Source organism: Misgurnus anguillicaudatus, chromosome 9, assembly GCF_027580225.2.
Source record: "Misgurnus anguillicaudatus chromosome 9, ASM2758022v2, whole genome shotgun sequence".
Taxonomy (NCBI): Eukaryota; Metazoa; Chordata; class Actinopteri; order Cypriniformes; family Cobitidae; genus Misgurnus; species Misgurnus anguillicaudatus.
The window spans coordinates 24,246,906-24,266,915 of record NC_073345.2 but is presented as its reverse complement, the minus strand read 5'-3'; the positions used below and the strand labels follow the sequence as shown (position 1 = coordinate 24,266,915).

The 20,010-nt window shown below is 36.3% G+C and overlaps 4 protein-coding genes across 5 annotated transcripts in view; 3 read left to right on the top strand and 1 right to left on the bottom strand.

Moving 5' to 3' along the window:
• The first annotated feature begins 1,802 nt into the window (after positions 1 to 1,802).
• gpn3 (GPN-loop GTPase 3) lies at positions 1,803 to 4,730 on the top strand. The gene is made up of 8 exons (XM_073871345.1): positions 1,803 to 1,992; positions 2,168 to 2,272; positions 2,553 to 2,720; positions 2,833 to 2,957; positions 3,221 to 3,340; positions 3,419 to 3,511; positions 4,100 to 4,228; positions 4,392 to 4,730. The coding sequence occupies exons 1-8, from the start codon at positions 1,941 to 1,943 to the stop codon at positions 4,455 to 4,457; spliced, it is 858 nt and encodes a 285-aa protein (XP_073727446.1). The 5' UTR covers positions 1,803 to 1,940; the 3' UTR covers positions 4,458 to 4,730.
• Positions 4,731 to 4,963: 233 nt separating this feature from the next.
• arpc3 (actin related protein 2/3 complex, subunit 3) lies at positions 4,964 to 8,193 on the top strand. The gene is made up of 7 exons (XM_073871346.1): positions 4,964 to 5,103; positions 5,505 to 5,608; positions 5,754 to 5,826; positions 6,093 to 6,165; positions 6,266 to 6,388; positions 6,532 to 6,626; positions 7,927 to 8,193. The coding sequence occupies exons 1-7, from the start codon at positions 5,098 to 5,100 to the stop codon at positions 7,987 to 7,989; spliced, it is 537 nt and encodes a 178-aa protein (XP_073727447.1). The 5' UTR covers positions 4,964 to 5,097; the 3' UTR covers positions 7,990 to 8,193.
• A 372-nt stretch (positions 8,194 to 8,565) lies between these two features.
• Positions 8,566 to 11,783, bottom strand: ube2g1b (ubiquitin-conjugating enzyme E2G 1b (UBC7 homolog, yeast)). The gene is made up of 5 exons (XM_055179811.2): positions 11,527 to 11,783; positions 10,897 to 10,999; positions 10,666 to 10,763; positions 9,692 to 9,870; positions 8,566 to 9,617 (listed from the first exon to the last, which is right to left on the bottom strand). The coding sequence occupies exons 1-5, from the start codon at positions 11,567 to 11,569 to the stop codon at positions 9,531 to 9,533; spliced, it is 510 nt and encodes a 169-aa protein (XP_055035786.1). The 5' UTR covers positions 11,570 to 11,783; the 3' UTR covers positions 8,566 to 9,530.
• A 4,751-nt stretch (positions 11,784 to 16,534) lies between these two features.
• atp2a2b (ATPase sarcoplasmic/endoplasmic reticulum Ca2+ transporting 2b) overlaps positions 16,535 to 20,010 on the top strand; it is a 45,130-nt gene continuing 41,654 nt past the window's right edge. The window contains exons 1-4 of one of the 2 annotated variants that reach the window (XM_073871339.1): positions 16,535 to 16,850; positions 16,947 to 17,137; positions 17,763 to 17,780; positions 17,865 to 17,947. In XM_073871339.1, the coding sequence (XP_073727440.1) occupies positions 17,020 to 17,137; positions 17,763 to 17,780; positions 17,865 to 17,947 (219 nt within the window). In that variant the 5' untranslated portion in view covers positions 16,535 to 16,850; positions 16,947 to 17,019. Of the gene's footprint in view, positions 16,851 to 16,928; positions 17,138 to 17,762; positions 17,781 to 17,864; positions 17,948 to 20,010 lie in introns of both variants that reach the window. The other variant, XM_073871338.1, reaches the window with a different exon arrangement.

Here is a 20,010-nt window from a genome sequence, read left to right as displayed (position 1 = left end):
TTTGGAAATCTTGAAGACACACTATTAGTTAAATATTAGGAAAACAATTAAACCTTCTAACCATTACTTGCATATTAGACAATATTTGTGTTTGGTTTAGGGACATTTCCTCAGCTGTGTTGGTTTTGAGGGATTTTGGGGAAGGTTGTTTTCTTGGCCTTCTCTGTAGGCGAAAATCTTCCGTGTTCTTTTGTCCCAAAAATTTTTGTAGTTTGAGATTCTGTGATGTGTTCCACTTCTGGGGAGTATATTGTGGTCACCCGTGGTTTTACACGTGGATTGAAGTCTGCCATAAAATAAAGTTTCATGTCATTATGCTGACAATACAGGCAGAATGATTCTCATGTTATATGAAGTTTTGACTGCTTACCTGTGCTGATGCACCGGTGTATTACATTGATATAATGTTGACAAATCAGCCGTCGCATGTGATCTTTACTGTAAGCCTCTGCTATGCTGTACAAAAAGCGCTTCTGTCCTGGTGTTAGTCCTGGATGCTGAAACCAGAAGGACATTATTTTGTACTGCAAAATGCAAATATCCAGAGTGAACATATTTGCCGCGTTTGATACTAACGCACATAAATCATTGTAAATGTGCCTTTAAATTATATAATATCCAAATACCTGTAAAAACGGCGCATCGGTCATTGTCTTGGGAATACAAATAGTTTTTTTCTCTCGATTCTGTTCCACCACTTTTGCTGGTCTCTGCATTTTATGCCCAAATATTGGGGTTGTTTTGTCTAGAGAAGAAGATACTTAAATATTCAGTTACACTTCACACTACTAAGTGTCCTTAATTACCAAGCATACAATAGGTAATGGGTATACCAGATGGCTTACTATACACATGACACTCTGGTTGTAATTATATGCGTGGTGAAAACTGCTAAACAATGGAATGGCATAATGTTACTTTGTATTTACAACCTTGAGTTAAATATTTAATATCAAAATTAAATCTCATATATTAGGAGTTTTGGGGCTATTTTTTAAAAAAAGGACTATTTAGTTTTGGATTTAACTCGATGGAGTCAGAGACTCTGGTTACTTTGGTAATACAGGTGTAATGTTTCTGTAATTCACACAGATAAAGCTCAGGTTGCTGGGGAGATAACATGGTTGTGTCTTAAGTTCAGATAAATGGCGCAATTATAATGTAGATGTACAGTGTATTTATATGAAATGCATTTTATGTGTGCATTATAAAAATAATTACATTTAAATGAAGTGAAGGGATTTAAGAACCCAAAACTGGACAGTAAAACGCAGGAAAGTCAAGCAAAAAATTATTGTATACTATAAAAAGATGTAAGTTCTACATGGGCTAAGTTTCTAATAAAGGAACATTAAAATAAAGTATATAAAAATTAAGATCAAACATAATAAATTTATAGGAAGCGAATGAATAAATGATAAATGGCTTATCACTGTTATTTAAATAAAGTAAAGTTACTTTTTATTAACAGTGTTATACAGTTAAATTATTATTATCTTAACAGTTTCAACGTTGTTCAGCCTAGATGACAAGAAATAACATTTTATACACTCAGAAATGAGAAATCTAAACAAACAAAAAGAATTTCATGCAAAGAAACGACTCAATATTTTTCTGGTCTTACCTTACTGGCAAAAACGACGTCTTATGGTACGGATCACTTTTATCGCGGTTTTCGAGACATTTTACCTGCTTTTTCATCTTGACGTGCTTGCTGAACCGTGACTTCTGAATCGACCTGTTACGCTTTCGACAATGCGCATGCGCGCGTATTCAGCTTTCTGTCCACAGCGGGCTTCCGTAGGCGACCGAGAGAAGCATGGCTGTTGTAGGATACGGTGACAATATTGTGCTAAGAAGAATATATTACACGTAGCGGTTTATTGCCAACTAATTGCAAACAACTTTTATCTCGTGTTGTTTGAGCTAAAGAAGCAACAATGCCACGATATGCACAGTTGGTGATGGGTCCTGCCGGAAGTGGAAAGAGTAAAATCTGTAAAGTTGGACTATCGTTTAATATTTTTATTCTCGTTTTTTTATTACCAAGCAGTGATATGGTTTATTTAAACATTATTCTGAACAAAATTCTGAAATGTTGATGAATAATCTAATATACGTGACATATAATCTGTCGCTAACATTATTATTATAATTTTACAGAGTACTTACTGTGCCACCATGATAGAGCATTGCCAGGCCATTAACAGATCTGTACAGGTGGTAAATCTGGATCCAGCTGCAGAACATTTTAACTACCCGGTCATGGCAGGTTAGAAATGTTTACATACAGTATACATCACCAGACAAATAAAATACAAAATATAAACTTGCCTTAAGTTTATTTATAAGCAACTTGTTTTCTGGTTATTGTACAGTAATTTGATTCTTTAATTTAATTAAATTTTGTTTGTTACAGTTTCCCCTGGTCATCTCTAAATTAAAAAAAAATAATTATAATAATTTAAAAAATAACATTAATAATAAATTAAATATACTGTCGATTTGGATGAAAGTGTCTGACAAAGGCATAATGTAAATGTTACACACAGATATAAGAGAACTAATTCAGGTGGATGACGTTATGGAGGATGATTCCCTGAGATTTGGCCCTAATGGAGGACTGGTCTTTTGCATGGAGTACTTCGCCAACAACTTTGACTGGCTGGAAGAGAGTCTTGGTCACGTGGAGGATGACTACATACTATTCGATTGCCCTGGTCAGAAGCTATACATTCTTATAACAATTAAACTGTGCTACTGTTGAGTGTAATGAGTAAGGATAGCACTGTTTGTTGTTAAGGAATGATAATTGTGTTGTTTTCTTTGCAGGTCAGATCGAGCTGTATACTCATCTGCCTGTTATGAGGCAGCTTGTCGAACAGCTACAGCAGTGGGAATTTCGGGTGTGTGGGGTCTTCTTGGTTGACTCGCAGTTCATGGTGGAGACCTTTAAAGTAAATTGACCAAATTATGTATCTTTTATTTGAAGAGTTATGTTATGGCTTTATGTTATATTGCGCTATTTAGCTGTATTTTTAGTAGTTATGAATGCTTAAAAAAATGAGTTTTCTTATTTTGGAACCAAACTCTTCATATATTGTTTAGTTTTGCTTTTAAAATCGCAATTTTTGATAAGCAGATTGTTTTTATTGCATCTATAAATTGGGTTATGATTATACTTGATAAAAACTTGATATTTGTTTCAATCCAATTCTAGTTTATTTCTGGAGTGATGGCTGCCTTGAGTGCTATGGTGACACTAGAAATAGCACAGGTCAACCTTATGACCAAGATGGATCTACTCAACCCAAAGGCTAAGAAGGAAATAGAGAAATATGTTTCTAAATGACCTAGACTAGCAAAATACTGTATATACCATGCCTGTGTTACAATTTTTTATTTTATTTACAGATATCTGGACCCAGATATGTACTCCATGATGGAAGACAACTCTGTGTCTTTGAGAAGCAAGAGATTTGAGAAATTAACTAAGGCCATATGTGGTTTGGTAAGATGACCAATTAAACAAACAACCCATAGAGATTAAAGATATTTATTATATTAAAGAGCCCATACAGCCTGATCTTACAATCGTTTCAATTAATTTTTGTCCTTGTGAATCTACACTCAGTACCCTATAATAAAAACAGAATTTAAGAATTGTATGTATGCAAATGTATAAAAAAAAGAAAAACTGAAGTATCAAATTTTACCTTAACTCAGTACTTCATTGAAACACATTTGGCAGCAATTACAGCCTAAAATCTTTTTGGGTATGATGCAAGATACTTTGCACACTTGGATTTTCTGCCCTTCTTTGCAAATCCTCTCAAGCTCGGTCAGGTTGGATGGAGACTGTTAGTGGACACTCAGCCATGTTCAGGTCTCTCTAGAGAAGTTTGATAGGATTCAAGTCAGACATTTACAGAGTTGTACCCAACCACTCCTATTTTATTTCCTGTTAAAACATGCGTCTTGATACTTCTGGAGACTTTTGAAAATATTTAGCATTTGGTAAAAACACTCAGATAGTTAAGGTGTTTCTAAACCTGTGAGAAACACCTTTAACCAAGTCGTTTCTGTTGTTTGTATTTAGATTGACGATTACAGTATGGTTCGTTTCTTGCCCTTCGATCGCACTGATGAGGAGGGGGTCAACATCGTCCTGCAGCACATAGACTTCTCTATACAATATGGTGAAGACTTAGAGTTTAAAGAGCCTAAGGTTTGTTATTAATTTTACTGCAATATTCTGTGAACTGATGTTTATTTGTTAAGTGATATCTTGGCCTGTTGTAAATAAAATATTTGGCATATTGTTTTAGGTTACAACAAAGGTAACATTTTATGCATTTACATTTGAATTTATTTTCTTTCTTTTTTTTCAGGAACATGATGAGGAACCCAGCAACACAAATTTTGACGAGTTCTTTCAAGACAAAGCAGATTCTTGATCAAGTGGACTTAATAATGGCATTGCATAGTTTCCCACTAAATTCTGTATTCTGAAACCAGACTGATTTAGCATGCATTTTACTGTCCTGATGATCATTCAGAGATTTGTCCATCACAGAAATGTTATGTCTTTATCGTAATGTCATTATCTGAAGAATGCAAACCTAGCTTGTGCTGTCTCAATCCTCACAATGAGTTTTATGAAAGTATTCTTTTTTTTTAGAATTGTATATTTATTTTTGCAGTAAAAATATAAAAATGACAAATTTGAATTGTGTATTGTTTTTATTATTAAGTACATTATGGGTATTTCAATATAGTTATTTGGGCAGTATGTACTTCATGCGAAAAAAAATAATTCTGTTTATGGAAGCAAATTATTGAGACTTGTTTACACGAACGGCCTTGTTGTACTTTTTAGACAATAAAAATTTAGTAAATATTTTGAAAATAAATGATTGGAAAATAATCGAGCAGGAAGTCCTTTAGCGCCCCTCACTGGATATACCCGGATGTTGCGCTGGAATTTGCACCGTGGAAACTTCCGGTATCGGTGTAGGGTGCGACAGCGGAAGCGGCGGCTCTCAGCTTTGACATATACGTTTCGTCTGCCAAAATTTGGGACATAATTTACAAAAAATGCCGGTAGGAAAACTTTAAACTTGACTACCTGAATGATGGACGTTTTTGTGTGCTTTATATACAGTGTGTTGTGTCGCGTTCTTTTAACGGAAACGAGTCAGAAATACACTTTAGCTTTATTAGCAGTGTAGCTAACTAATATATAATCATACTCGTTTATCGACATGTAACATCTTTTTATATACATTTATTTACGCTGTTAGGTTTAAAGTCATGCATTAGTGCTAATGATACGCAGGCCAGTATCAGAATATGATTGTTGCATCTCTGTATAAGACAAACAACTGGATCTATTATAACGTTACACATCTGCATTCAGTGCACTCATATAAGTGATACTACATTTATATACATTTATATACTACACGTTTTTGCAGTTTATCCAATCTATTGCTTCTTTTTAGGCTTACCACTCAAGCCTGATGGATGCAGACACCAAACTGGTGGGGAATATGGCATTACTGCCCCTCAAAACACAGTTTAAGGGTCCTGCACCTAAAGAAACTAAGATATGTGTTTGATATACATACTTTTTTTGCTAGAATCTGCCAGTACTGTAAGATTTAAAACACAGGCGATACTTCCATAAATGGTCAGCATTGGTAGAGCATTTGACTCATCTACTGTTTCTTCCTGTTTCCACATTTAGCTAAAGACACAGATATTATCGATGAGGCCATCTACTACTTTAAAGCCAATGTTTTCTTCAAGAACTATGAAATTAAGGTAAGGGATGGCCGGTGTTGTGCAGCAGCCTGTACAGGAAGCATTAAGGAGACTGAAAAATGTACCTGCGTGCCTTAACATGCTTTGCTTTCATTTGAGTCTATAGCTAGCAGGATGTGAATGGATGTCTTTAGGTTGCTTTTTGGAGCTACATACATATTTATGCACATAAAATACATTTGACCTTTTAGAAGGTTAAAATTGAATATTAGATGACTGTATTTTGATATACTTTTGATTTGAAATATATACAATTCTTTTGATAGAATGAGGCTGACCGAACTTTGATCTACACCACTCTTTACATCTCCGAATGCCTTAAGAAACTGCAAAAGTGTAACGATTTCAGAATAAAAGTTATGCCATTTGTGTCTTATAAAGTTAATCCTTTATAGTTGAACTATTGTATGAATACACCTCTATATGTTATTTCAGTGTAGTTCAAGAGGTCAAGGAGAGAAAGAGATGTACACACTGGGAATCACCAACTTTCCCATCCCAGGAGAGCCTGGCTTCCCTCTGAATGCAATGTATGCTAAACCCTCCAACAAACAGGAGGACGGTACGTGTCAATTGTTTATATTTCAGGATGTTTTTCATGCATACCAACTGTAATTGCTTCTTTACCTTTCATTATGCTAACTATGAGAAATTATGTTGTTGATTACCGTCTCAAATGAGATATTGTCTTTGTTTCCTGGGCAGAAACAATGAGGGGTTACCTGCAACAGATCCGACAGGAGACAGGACTGAGATTGTGTGACCGTGTGTTCGACCCTCAGACAGACAAACCAAGCAAGGTAATGCTACATAAAATATAATCAGTCAAATAAAGGCCATCAATGGAAAGTTAGCTAAATAATCGGTGAATCTAACAAAACAAGTCATATTTCACCTAAAAATATATATATTTTGCATTATAACATATGTCTTTTTTAGTGCTGGGCAAAGATTAATCGCGATTAATCTCATACATAATAAAAGTTAATTTTTGCATAATATATGTGTGTGCTGTGTGTAATTATTATGTATATTTAAACACACTCACATACACATATACATATATATTTTAGAATATTTTTATTTATAAATAATTGTTTTTAAATTTATAAATAATATAAAATATATAAAAAAATAAATATATAAAAACGAACTCTTGAGTTACTATTAAAACCAGCGCTATTTAACCTCTTCAGACCTGCCTTTTTAGGTGTTTAATCAGTGTGCCTTATTTTAATTGTTTGATCAGCATTTTATTAGCTTGAACCACAAAACATGTGACGTTAGGTTGTCTTATAAAAAAAGTGTTGGAAAATATTCCCTTCGGTCTGATAATTGTTGTACTCTGTTACATCTGTAAGAACTGAAATGGGGAAAAGGGCATTTATGTACGCAGCACCATTTGAATGGAATTTACTCATTGATTTGCAGTTGTTTTTAAGTGTTTCAATTTGTATATTTGTTGTTTCAATGACTGTAAGTGTTGTCCACTCTTGGTCAGGACTCTCCTTTGAAAGAGATCTCAGAGATTTTCCTGGTTAAATAAAGGTCAAATAAAAAAGTATATTTCAGTGGACACAGAGTCTGAAGGGGTTAAAGACGGTATGGTAAATACTACCATGGTGTGCACTTTTCTTTTTTTTTGGGTGATCTATCCCTTTAAAATAAAACTGTAAATGTTGTCATCATTTACTCAGGTTGTTACAAACCTGTATACATTTCTTTGTTTTGCTGAACTCAAAGAAAAATGTTTGTAATCAAGCAGGAAACAGAAGCACCATTGACTTCCATAGTAGGAAAAAATACTATTGGAGTCAATGGTGCTCAAAAGCAGTTTGGTTACAAACATTGCTCAAAATATATTTGTGTCCAGCAGAACAAAGAAATTTATACAAGTTAGTAACAACTTCAGGGTGAGTAAATGATCACAAAATTTTCCTTTTGGGGTGAACTATCCCTTTAAATTACATCAGCGTACTGTTTAATTGTCATGATTTCATGAAAGACATTGCAATGTAAAATTTAAGTGTCTTGTGTGTTTTACAGCTTAAATGACATACCATGGACATCCCATAATTTAAATATCAATTTCTTTTTCAGTGGTGGGTGTGCTTTGTAAAGAAACAGTTCATGAACAAAAGTCTGTCTGCACCGGGCCAGTAACAATCTCAGGATCCCTCTTGGTACTTTTGTATGGATGGAATTTGTCTTTAATGTCTGTTTTTCCTTCAACACGTGTGTGTATGCGTTTACTCTGACTCTGTAAAGAGAAGAATTTTTTTACCAATGATATCAAGTATATTTGATTTCCGGCCTGTCATCATCTATAACAGGAGCTGATCAAATAAAATCCATTGAAGAATACAATGTCTCTTGTTATTAAATAACTAGCACACTTGGAGCGTAGGGAGCATAGTAATGTTTTTATTTATCTGAACTTGTTAGGCAAAAAGCATAAGTGATTGCTGCAATGTGACATTTCTCCACACAGTGCTCAAAAATTGCTATTGAGAACCATACAGATTGAAGAAAAGTGAGTTTGAATCAAAACGTGACTAATACCAGATTGAACTTATTGCTCAGTATTTTGTTTAAACAGTAAACGTACATTTGCATTAGTACAACACCAAACAGATATCTTAGAAAGTCATTTGTTGCTAAGAATTGTATGCACCGTAGAAGGTTATTGAGGTAACTGCTTGGTTGCATGACATAAGACAAACAACATGAAGACCAACATTAGATACGTAAGACAAATGCTACATTTTAATGAGCAAATTACATGATGTGGCTTTTGAGAACGGAAGTGAACAAAACAGGCTACAGGCCTAAATAAGGTTACAAACTAAGTGTGGGAGAACATCAACAAACGACTCGACTCGTATAGCTATGGTACAATACATCATATTTACATACACAAAAAATACAGCCTTTGAGCTTTATACAAAAAATATTCTCTGTCTCATGCAAATATCTAACTTTTTGGTTTGTCCAAAAGAGGATTCCAGCTCAAAAACTGAACAGACATTGAGATTTGACATCACTGAATACAATTTTCCTGTGAGGACAACAACTTAAGGCAGCAGAGATAGAGATGACCCTTGTTGAGAGACATCCATGGTATTGTTTTTAAGGGAGCAGGGCCGTCTGACATGTCAGCGAAGAGGGAAATCAGCACTAGCTCTGGTACCGTAAATGCACGAAAACACTCCAGAATTGCATAAAACACTTTGTTCAAAATCGATGGCTCAGTGGCAGATAAAAAAGCGAGTCAAAACTCAAATATCATGCATTACACATCACCATAATTAAGATAATAAATAATTCAGACACACTAGAGGAAGGGGGAAATTGACAATAACAAATCGTGCTAACTCACGCATACAGGGAAAAAATGCTATGGTGGCTTTGCTTTAAACTTCTTAACAGGTGCCAAATCTGTAAAAAATAAATGCTGCCCCCATCTGGAAGTTTCCTATTCATATGGACTGGGAGATGTTTAAACATTTGATTTGTGTAATGAAGCATTGCCACACAAAACTTTTACTGGACACATCACTTAAACCTATTAAGTTAATACAAACTTTTAATGGGTTTTAAAATCAACACAGAAATAGGGAAACAAATGAAATTTCTATCGAGATTAACCTAAAGATCTGCAGATGGGAACCGATACCACGGTATATATACTAATGATGGGGCCTTTAGTCAAATGCCATCTCTTGGCTTTTTCTCACACAGCGGGCGACTTTCCTCTTGAACTCACCGTTGGGATCTTCTCTCCACTCTTTCTGCAAGGCAAACACAGGAAAGTTTTTTAATAAAAGCTGTGATGCACAAAACATCTTTAAAAAAGTACACTTACAGCTGCATCCACGTTTGCTGGTGAATCACTGTTGGGGTCTGCTAACATTGAGATCACACTTATCATAATGGTCTCTACGGTGTGAATGGGCAGCCAGCGCTCCTCTGGCTTCTCATAGCCGAATTTGTCCTCTCCGGGTTCGTGTAGGATGGAAATACACACATCTCCATTCTTTGCAACTATGAATGTAAAGAGATAAAGAGGAACATCAGTACCAGCCAGCCACAGAGGATCTTATCCCCTTAAAATTAGGGGGGCACCGATATATCGGCCGATGATGCTTGCTATGCTTCTCGATGAATTATGGTAAAATTAGGGTGACCACCCGTCCCCCTGCTGCCTAGGTTGTTGTCAACTTTTCGTTGTTGTCATGACAGCGCAGTCCGCACGCAGCCACGCACATGCATACCTTTTAGATGCGCGCTTTCCAATTCGAAAAATGAAGAAAGAGACTGAGTCTGACTCTGCACTACTATCAATAAGTCGGCCCGTGGGTAGGGTGCACCGCCGGGCCAGGGAGTGTCCCACACTGTCCCTCAGAAACACACCCCTTGTCCCCCCTTGGGCTTATTAGCAGGTGGTCACCCTAGGTGAAATCCTGCTACATTCAAAAGCCAGGGGGCGCTCTCGTGCAGAAACGCCATACGCACTGTAGACTAAGAACCATACACACGCAGCTCTAGGAAATGGCTTAAGGATATATTTATATTGCTGTTCTTTAAACCTTTTCAGGTATTTTCATGATAATAAAGAATATCTATAATGATTATGTTTGACGAGTGTTGCTTTTTCAAATGCATGTTATAAAGGACTCAAACTAACAGTGATTTCAGATTGATAAGAACTTACTGATCAAAAGCCGTAGTACCTGAAATAGCTGTGAATAACTATTCTGAATCGCACAGCCGATATTATCGGCCACGTATATCGGCATTTATCGGTGCACCCCTACTTAAAATATCTCATCCACTCACCATTAGGATGCCAGATCTCTGTAATAAACTTCATCTTGGGAGGTCGAAGTGGGTAATCGTGAGGAAATATGAGATGAGCCTTAAAAAATCCACCCTCACTATAAAGCAAGAATCAACATTAGTAACTCGTTGTTGGACCTCTTTCAACATTCAATGATTTGGAAAAGTCAAATTTAGTCAACTTGAATGGATAAAGCTAAATCATAAAGCAAGCCATTGCAGGATACCTACAATAATGTGTCTTGAGGACCGATCACTACAACTTCCCACTGATAGATATCATCATCATCTATAAGACCAGCAGAAAACCCTTCAACTGGGTTTTTGTTGAGTTCTGAAAGGACACAAAGACACAACATGGACATTTTGTTACTTAAAAGTGCTCTAAAAAACAGGTACAAATATTCTGTCATGTACTGACGTCCATTTAAGTTTAATAAGACGCCAACCTTAAGAGATCAATGCACGTGCTGGTGTTTCCAAGTTGACCAAATCAATAAATTATTTGTCTTCCTATCACGTGTCAACTGCCAGCTAAATGTTTTATTTTATTGCTTGTATTATATAATAAACAAATAAAGAATCAATTCTGAATTATTGTTTTTTGTTTGAAATTATTTACTGAAGGCCAAAGATGGGTGATCAACATGTTTTTACCTCACCAACTTATTCAGCTAGTAACTGTTATCCTAGCAAAGACCTTACTACACAACTACTGGAAATCCAAAGCCCATACGCGTTTATATAAACACCGTAGGTTTTATTACACATCAAGTATTTATTTGGACCGATAATTAAGCACACTTAACATACTACACTGGAGATCTATTGTACTCCTTATGCTAACAGTTAGCCACCTACCTGCTAGCTGTTTTCGCAAAAGCAGGGCCGATTGCTCAGTCATTTTATTTCAACTAATTTTAACAAAATATATAAAGTCTCTAATAAAAACTAGGTTAAATAAAGCCACAGTTGTCGATGTTGGAGACAAAGTTGTTCGACTCGGAGCTATGCGTCTTCTGGTCTGAGTGTATTTGAGATCTTGTTCACATGCGCCGAGAACTGATACATGTGATATTGACACTGGGCTGTGGCTGTTTTCCAACCGACAAGGAAGTTGACTACGTAGACTGCAGTTTTGGCAATTGCACAAGCAGCAGTTGCTGTCTAGATAGGTATCTTAGTAAGGTTTGAGACACCGCCAAACCAACCGGTTCAGGCACCGGTCCATCCACCGCATTTGTTAATCATGCTACTGATCATCAGGAGACATTTTATTGGAAACTATACTTAATATATTTTGTAAAAATATTTTGACAAATTTTCAGTGTCTCATAAACAGAAACAAACAAACAACCGTACGACCCTGTGTTTTAATATTACATTTAGACGTTTGCAGACGTTTAAGTTACACAAAGCGAGTCTACAACAGTTAGTGTGAACAGTCAGGGTGCCAATAATATGAAAAGTTCCTTTCAGTTAATAAAGTTGAATGAATACATTTTTTTTAATAAAAAAATGAATAAAATTTGTATGGTTATGGAGGGTATGCATTGACGTCACTTTTCCACGTGACTACTCCGGAACTAGCCCCGTCGAGTGGCAAACGTTCAACAAAATGGCTTTTCATAAAAAATACCAGCAAAACTGACTATTATCAGCTTAAATAGAATTTAGTTGTACTTGATAGCAGAGGTGGACAATACTTAGTTACATTAGTTACATTTTCCAAGCATCTGTGTTTTTTAGGTTGTTTGTATTGGGAAAAATGTTACTTCACTACATTCTAAAGCATAGAATCATACTGTGTATTCTTTTATATTGCACATAAAAATTTATTGAATACCTAATTACATTTAAATTGAGTAAAAGTACGTCAATGTACTTAAATATTAAATGTAAAACAAAAACTTGTATTTATGAAATAAAAATGCTGATAATATGCTTTGGAATGTATGCTTTTCAAAGAAAAACAGGGATAAAATACAAATACGTGACAAAATAATTTCAAGTAGAAAGTAAAACCTCTGCTTGATAGTGACCCTAGCAACTTGTCAACCCACTTGTGGTCTGTGGACGTTGGCATGAACAATCTATTTACTTCTTGTTAATCTGTTAGTAGTACAGTCTATCGTACACTCAGTGGGCGTAACCGCAGGCACTTTCGCTGAAGGTGACGTCACGTGCATACCCTCTATTAGAGACACTGCCTGTTTAGGGAGAGAGAACATTTTATTTATAATAATGTTATATATAATATCCACAAAGGCTGTCCAGTTTCTACCCAATAGGCATAACTAGAAAAATGTATATTTGTGAAATATTTTGATTTGAAGTTGTTTTGCTTATTTTATTGCTTGTTTTGTCTTATTTTTAATAACTTTAAGACCCCTTGAAAGTTGGCTTAGTATGTCTAAATATAAGCATAAGAAAAAAAATCACATTTTGTCCAAAATGACAGCGTCCCAGTACGCTTGGTGGATGCAATGAGATCTAATATACACTAGGTGGCAGCCATTGCTCATAATAATTATGACTGAAGGTTCTTTCAGTCAAAAACTTACTAGGAAAGCACTTGTGATTTAGTTGTATTAGAGTTATGTTATTGTTTTACTTAATAAAGTCTATATCAAATTATAATAAATGCTTACTCCAAGCTTAACTGTGCTTGCATATGAGCCTTAATCTGTAAATCTGACTGGATTTATAAGGCCTGGCCCATCTTTATGTCTTGAGAGCTTTACAGTCAGTCTGACACGCCAGAATCTTACATTTGGTTTTTCACAGAACCATACAAGGCAGACGTTTGGCTCACGGCCCAGCGGCTGATACCAAACATAGACTGGATATGGGAAAGAGTTGTTAGCAACTACATTCCACATGCTATGAAACTCAAACAAGAGGATGGTTTTCTGAATAAACAGCCATGCTCAGGTGACAAAGGTGCCGCTTTGTGTACAGCTCCTGACTGTTACCTCTGATGGCACACATATAGTGAACAAGTTACCGGAGATCTGTCATATGCCTTATCTTTTGGTGATATGTTTAGCATGCAACTGTCATATGCAGAGTACACGATGGTCTTTTCAATTGAAGCATGCTAATGTGCAATCTTATGGAAAGATCTGCCTCTTCTCATGAACTGCGTCTCAAGGATACAAACAATTATAACTCTTCCTCTGCTTTGAAATCAGAAGTTGTCATCTGCACAAAACCACAGCAAGCATTTTCCTGGCATTTACAGTAACTATTAAAGGTGCAGTGTGTAATTTTTTGAAGGATCTTTTGAGAGAAGTGCAAAATAATATACAAAACTATATTACCGGGGTGTATAAAGACCTTTCTTAATGAACCGTTATGTGTTTATTACCTTAGAATGTGGCATTTTTATCTACATACATGAGGGTCCCCTTACATGGAAGTCACAATTTTGTGCCGCCATGTGTTTCTACAGAAGCCCAAACCTTTTTACTAAGTTGTCTCCGATGATGACATGGTTGTCCAGTGGCGGCTACCATAGCTTCTCTGTGTTTCAAAAACGAGAGGTGAGCAGTGGACTGAGCCGTTGGTTGTAATTCGCAACCTTACCACTAGATGCCGCTAAAATTTACACAGCGCACCTTTAAACAGATATTTGCAATGAATGCTAGAGGAAACCTTATTTTATTTTTATTTAATAATTGTATTTATTTATCTTAACAAAAAATTTTGAGATGATGACCAAGCTATTTTTTCTCTCTGCAAATGATAGGTGTGTTAAATTTTGGCTACAGTACAAAAGGATCATTTTTTGTTTTAATTTTGATGAAGTTAAAGGGATAGTTCACCCAAAAAGGAAAATTCTGTCATCATTTACTCACTCCCATGTTATTGCAAACCTCTTTGTTCTGATGAACACCTCAGAAGATATCATAAGGAATGTTTGTAACCATTCATGAGCCCCATTCACTTCCATTGTATTATTTTATCTTACTGCGGAATGTTTATTTTCTTCATTGGCGGCCGGTGACTTCTTTTTTCGAGGGCGCTCGATGCAAAGTTCGTCAAAACATGAATGTAGCCGTCATATGTGTGGTTCGTAATTTCAAAATATGTGTTCTGCGCATCAAGTGATCCTATGTGCATCACGTGTCTTGTCAAAATAAGTGCCTGCAGATCCGTCTAAAGGGTTTATGATAAAAGAGACGCTCGCGTTTGCCAGATACTCGCATAATCTCATGCGTAATCAGAGTTTACTGTTAAGGGAGTGTCTTGCGTGTATTTTGTGAACTCGAGCATCTCTTTTATCATAAACGGTTTTGATGTGTGTGCAGCAGGCACTTATTTCGACAAAACACGTGATGAACATGACGCAACAAACCCATATTTTGAAAACACGAGCAACACACGACACTCCGAACACATATTTTAAATTTGCGCCTCTCGGATGAGCAGTCACGAGCCGCCACTGATTTTCTTTATGTGTATTTTCATTTCCAGATTATTTTTCTCTTTATGTTAGTTTACTTTTTACTCCTTCTGAGGAGGACTCTGCTTACACTTGTATTTGTCTTGTATTGTAATGAAATCATTTGTATAAATAAAGAATGTATCTGGACCTTTCAAATCTACTTTCATTCAGAATAAATCTATAGAGATAAAGATCATTTGAAGTGCCTGGAGTTGTAAAAAACAACCCCCTACTTTGCAGCTATCAGAGATCTTGACAGATGGGGCTGTGTATGAGTTTTTTTTGTCAATTAACTGTTTTCATGAGCCATATCAAGTTTTATCATTTAACATTAATGTTTTGAAGCTTATTGTGTATTCATTAATGTTCATTTATACTTTATTAAATGAATTTGCATATCTACCTAATACTGGAAAGAACAACATTTGACTCTGAGATTTGACTTATAAACAAGCCACATGTAAAGCACCATGTCACATCACCATGACAACCCTGTTTCTGTGAAACTAATTTAGCTTTTCATATCTTTTGATCTATGCCTGCGGTGTCACAAAATGCTTGCGGACCCCGAGTCCAAGTTAATCTTATTTGTCGTTCCATACTTCCTTTCATCAGCGAAACAGTGCGTAGTAGGAAACCTTATCTCTTGTGACCAAATAAAAGCTGTTTCTACTAATGATGCCTGGAAAACTGGGACAGTGTATAAGAAAATGGATCCAAACCAGACTGCTTTTAAAAATGTAGCTTTTATAAATGTAACAAGAAATACAGGGTTTGTAACTTCAGACCCTCGACTGCATGTTTAAGTTTTTATTCAGTCAGACATCTAATATTAATCCACTTTATTCATTAGAAATGGGTTGTCAGGGTGCTTTTTCAAAGCTTTTTTGAAGCATGAGGCTCTTTGTAGTAGTTTCACCATTCATCCATTGAACAATGCGAGACGATGGGCGTATTCATGTGAATGTTTGACAGAGCTCTTTGATACATCTTTAAAGTTTATATCTTTATAAGTTCATATACACTCCCTTATTTGTGAGTCACTTTGAATAAGCGTCTGCTAAACTTAATAAACTAAATAAAATATATAAAGAACTACCATTAATAGGATTTTTTACAAATGTGGGAAGGTCATTTCATGGTCCACTCCATTTCATGTTGAAGGTTTTAACAAAATGCAAATAGTGTATATTTTGCATAAATCAATAATTATCAACGTAGGTTTATTTTCTAAATCTCAATTTCTTTATAGACACATAGGCTACCCTAAAATAAGTAGGTCTAATACAATTGTGAAGCACCGGGGTCGCTTCACACAGCAAAACGCTTCTTCATCAGGAATGACGTCGACCAAAGCTTCTCGAAAAAGAGGGTCAGCTGATCCACATTGAAGTGACGAAGAAAAGTGAAAGAAATGAACGGGATTTCCGGAGTCCGCGCAGCCAATGAGCGCATTCCACATGCGGCCAGCGAGAGCGGTGCACGAGGATCAGGAGAGCGGCGGAACGGAGACACGCGATTGGTGCTGATGGTGCAAGAGCTGCGAACACCGAATACCGGCAGTTTACCACCGTTTACGAGAACGAGCCGAAGATAGATCCGAGTGGTTGTTTAACGTTAGTTGGTAAACGTTAATCACAAGGACTCTCTGGAGAGTACGAAGGACTAATAAAGCTGAAGATCAAGCGAGTTTATAATGTGCGATATATATTTTTTGCCGTATTAGTCCGGAATAGTAAGTTTTTTTCCCACGTTAATCTCATCGATCATCGGCATCACTAACCACTGTAATCCAACTACATTTTTTATCAAGTTATTTGTGGGTCCGAAGGTCTCGGGACTTAAAGAAGCCCGCTTGGGGAGGTCGAGAGTCCGATTGTAACCAAGGTGTTCGTCTGTCCACGATGGAGAACGCTCATACGAAAACGGTGGAGGAAGTTTACAGCTTTTTTGCCGTGAATGAGAGCACTGGACTCGGTTTGGAGCAAGTGAAGCGGCAGCGGGAGAAATGGGGACCGAACGGTGAGTAAAAGCGAGCGTGGCCCGGCTAATGCTAACCGAGCAGAATTGGGCTTGGCGGTGCACATTGTTAGAAAGCAAAGACAGAGTGATTTCACAATGTTGAACGAGCTGCGGGGCATTGTTAGGCCCGTGAAATACCGGACGCGCACGAGCACATGCGGCGTTTATTCGTTTCGTCAGCCCAGCCGGCTTGTGTCCGACTCCGAAACGAACGCGCGTGACGTCAGCACTGCTTAGCACCAGCATGTCATTTAGTGAACACAAAAGCTTTAATTCGCATTATAAAGTGTTCTTTCATGTGAAGATCTTGAATTACCAATTGTCTGATTAAAAAAATAACCAGGGTATTATTATAGTTAAAGTGTAGTAAGCATGTTTTTTTCTGGCAGATTGATAACCATAGCAAATATCATGGTTAAAATTGGTACATGATTTGTGGTTACTATGGTTGTACTGTAAATACAATAATTAGACTATGGTTCCTGAGTGAAACCTTTGTTACTTTTTGTAAGAGGCAGAGCAAAGGCTAATCTATTTTTAAAATATTATACTACTTTTACTATCTAATGTCCTTGTTTTTTTCCCCTTTATCTCTCCATGTTGTGAATCTTCGGGTGTCCCACAGAATTGCCTGCAGAAGAGGGTAATCATTTAGGTTTTCACCTCCCTTTTTAATGCATTTCACACCCTGTTCTATTGTCATTTATTCATTTATATTTGTATGTAGGGAAATCACTGTGGGAGTTGGTGATGGAGCAATTTGAGGATCTTTTAGTGAGGATTCTTCTCCTGGCAGCTTGCATTTCTTTTGTAAGTACCTCAAGGCAGTACCATTTTAAATAAAGTGTCGTCTTCCAAGGTGTCGCCCTCCATATGTGATGTTCCTTATTGATCTCAAGTCCCAGTGAAATCCAAATGAATGGTTATTGGCTTTTAGCATGAACATGTCAGTATTAAGAATAAGGATGTATATAAGAGAGTGTGGATAGCGAAAATGCGCATTAAAAAGACGTAAACATTCAAAACTCTTTCATTAACGGCAAACAAATAAAAATTTTCATGACATCTTTCTGCACTTCAGCTTCTAATTAGATTTCAAGCAGTGAGGTAAACAAAACATTACTGATGATTTAAAAGGGGAAGAGTCGCTAAATATGCTCTCCCTTAAAGGATTAGTCCATTTTCTTTAAAAAAAATCCAGATAATTTACTCACCACCATGTCATCCAAAATGTTGATGTCTTTCTTTGTTCAGTCGAGAAGAAATTATGTATATTGAGGAAAACATTCCAGGATTTTTCTCATTTTAATAGACTTTAATGGACCCCAACACGTAACAGTTTAAACTTGCAGTTTCAAAGGACTCTAAACGATCCCAAATGAGGCATAAGGGTCTTATCTAGCGAAACAATTTTCATTTTTGACAAGAAAAATAAAAAATATGCACTTTTAAACTACAACTTCTCGTCTATCTCCGGTCCTGTGATGGCCAACCTCACGTAATTGCGTAATGCCGTGGAAAGGTCACATGTTACATATATGAAACGCACATTTGCGGACCATTATAAACAATAAACTGACACAAAGACATTAATTAGTATCATTCGACATAAAACAACATCGGAACGTTCCTCTTTCTCCACACTGGGGCGTAGTTTCGCAAACATCATCCGTGACCTTTCGGCGTGATGACGTATTACGTGAGGTCACGCTTGTGCATCACAGGGCCGAAGATAGACGAGAAGTTGTAGTTTAAAAGTGCATATTTTTATTTTTATTGTCAAAATTGACAATCGTTTCGCTAGATAAGACCCTTATGCCTCGTTTGAGATCGTTTAGAGTTCTTTGAAACAGCAATTTTAAACTGCATTAAAACTGTTAAGTGTTGGGGTCCATTGAAGTCCATTAAAATGAGAAAAATCCTGGAATGTTGTCCTCAAAAAACATAATTTCTTCTTGACTGAACAAAGAAAGACATCAACATTTTGGATGACATGGTGATGAGTAAATTATCTGGATTTTTTAAGAAAATTACCAATCCTTTAACTTCCTGTTTTAGCTAAAATTACGTCAACACGTAAAAAGGCACAATTCTAGACAATTGAGTGGCTCTTTAAAGCATCAGCAATCCTCAAAAAAATCTGTTTTATCAAAGCATAATGATTACAGGGCTCAACACAAATAATGTTTTATTCTGGCCCAGTCGGGCCAGAGGTTCAGGTTTTCACATGCCCTGCCAAAATTTTCACTGGCCCAATAAAAAAAAGTCAGTGTCACATATTTAAAAAATTCAAAAGTCAAATATAATTGTATACACATACAACATACTGGTTCTAACGAAAAAAGGCTCCCAACTTTTCTGCTTTACCTGGAAACTGTGCAAAATATTGAAGTTTTTTTCGTTGTGGTTTACCCAAGTAAATATCTGCTTCCAAGATGTTAAATAATATACATTGATGAAAATATATTTTAGCGACTGAGGGTGAAGCACTGGCCCAATCGGGCAAGTGACAATACTTGTTACTGGCCCTAACATCTCACACTTGCCCCGGGCCACCGGGCAGTCCTTATGTTGAGCCCTGGATTATTGTCTATGTTGTGACTTGACCATACCACAATTTACTATTTTTATTGCAATAATATAAATTAATTACATTTACCACTAATATACACTATTGGAATGTAAAAAACAGCGCATTATACATTTTATACTTGGTGTTATAATTCCACTACTATATTTGTAATTATAACACTAAGTCTAAAATTTTTATGCACTTGTTTTGCATTCCAATACTGTATATTAGTGGTACATGTATTTAATCACAGTTGAAGAGTGAGACAGTAGCGATGACACAAAGCAAGCTGTCATTACCC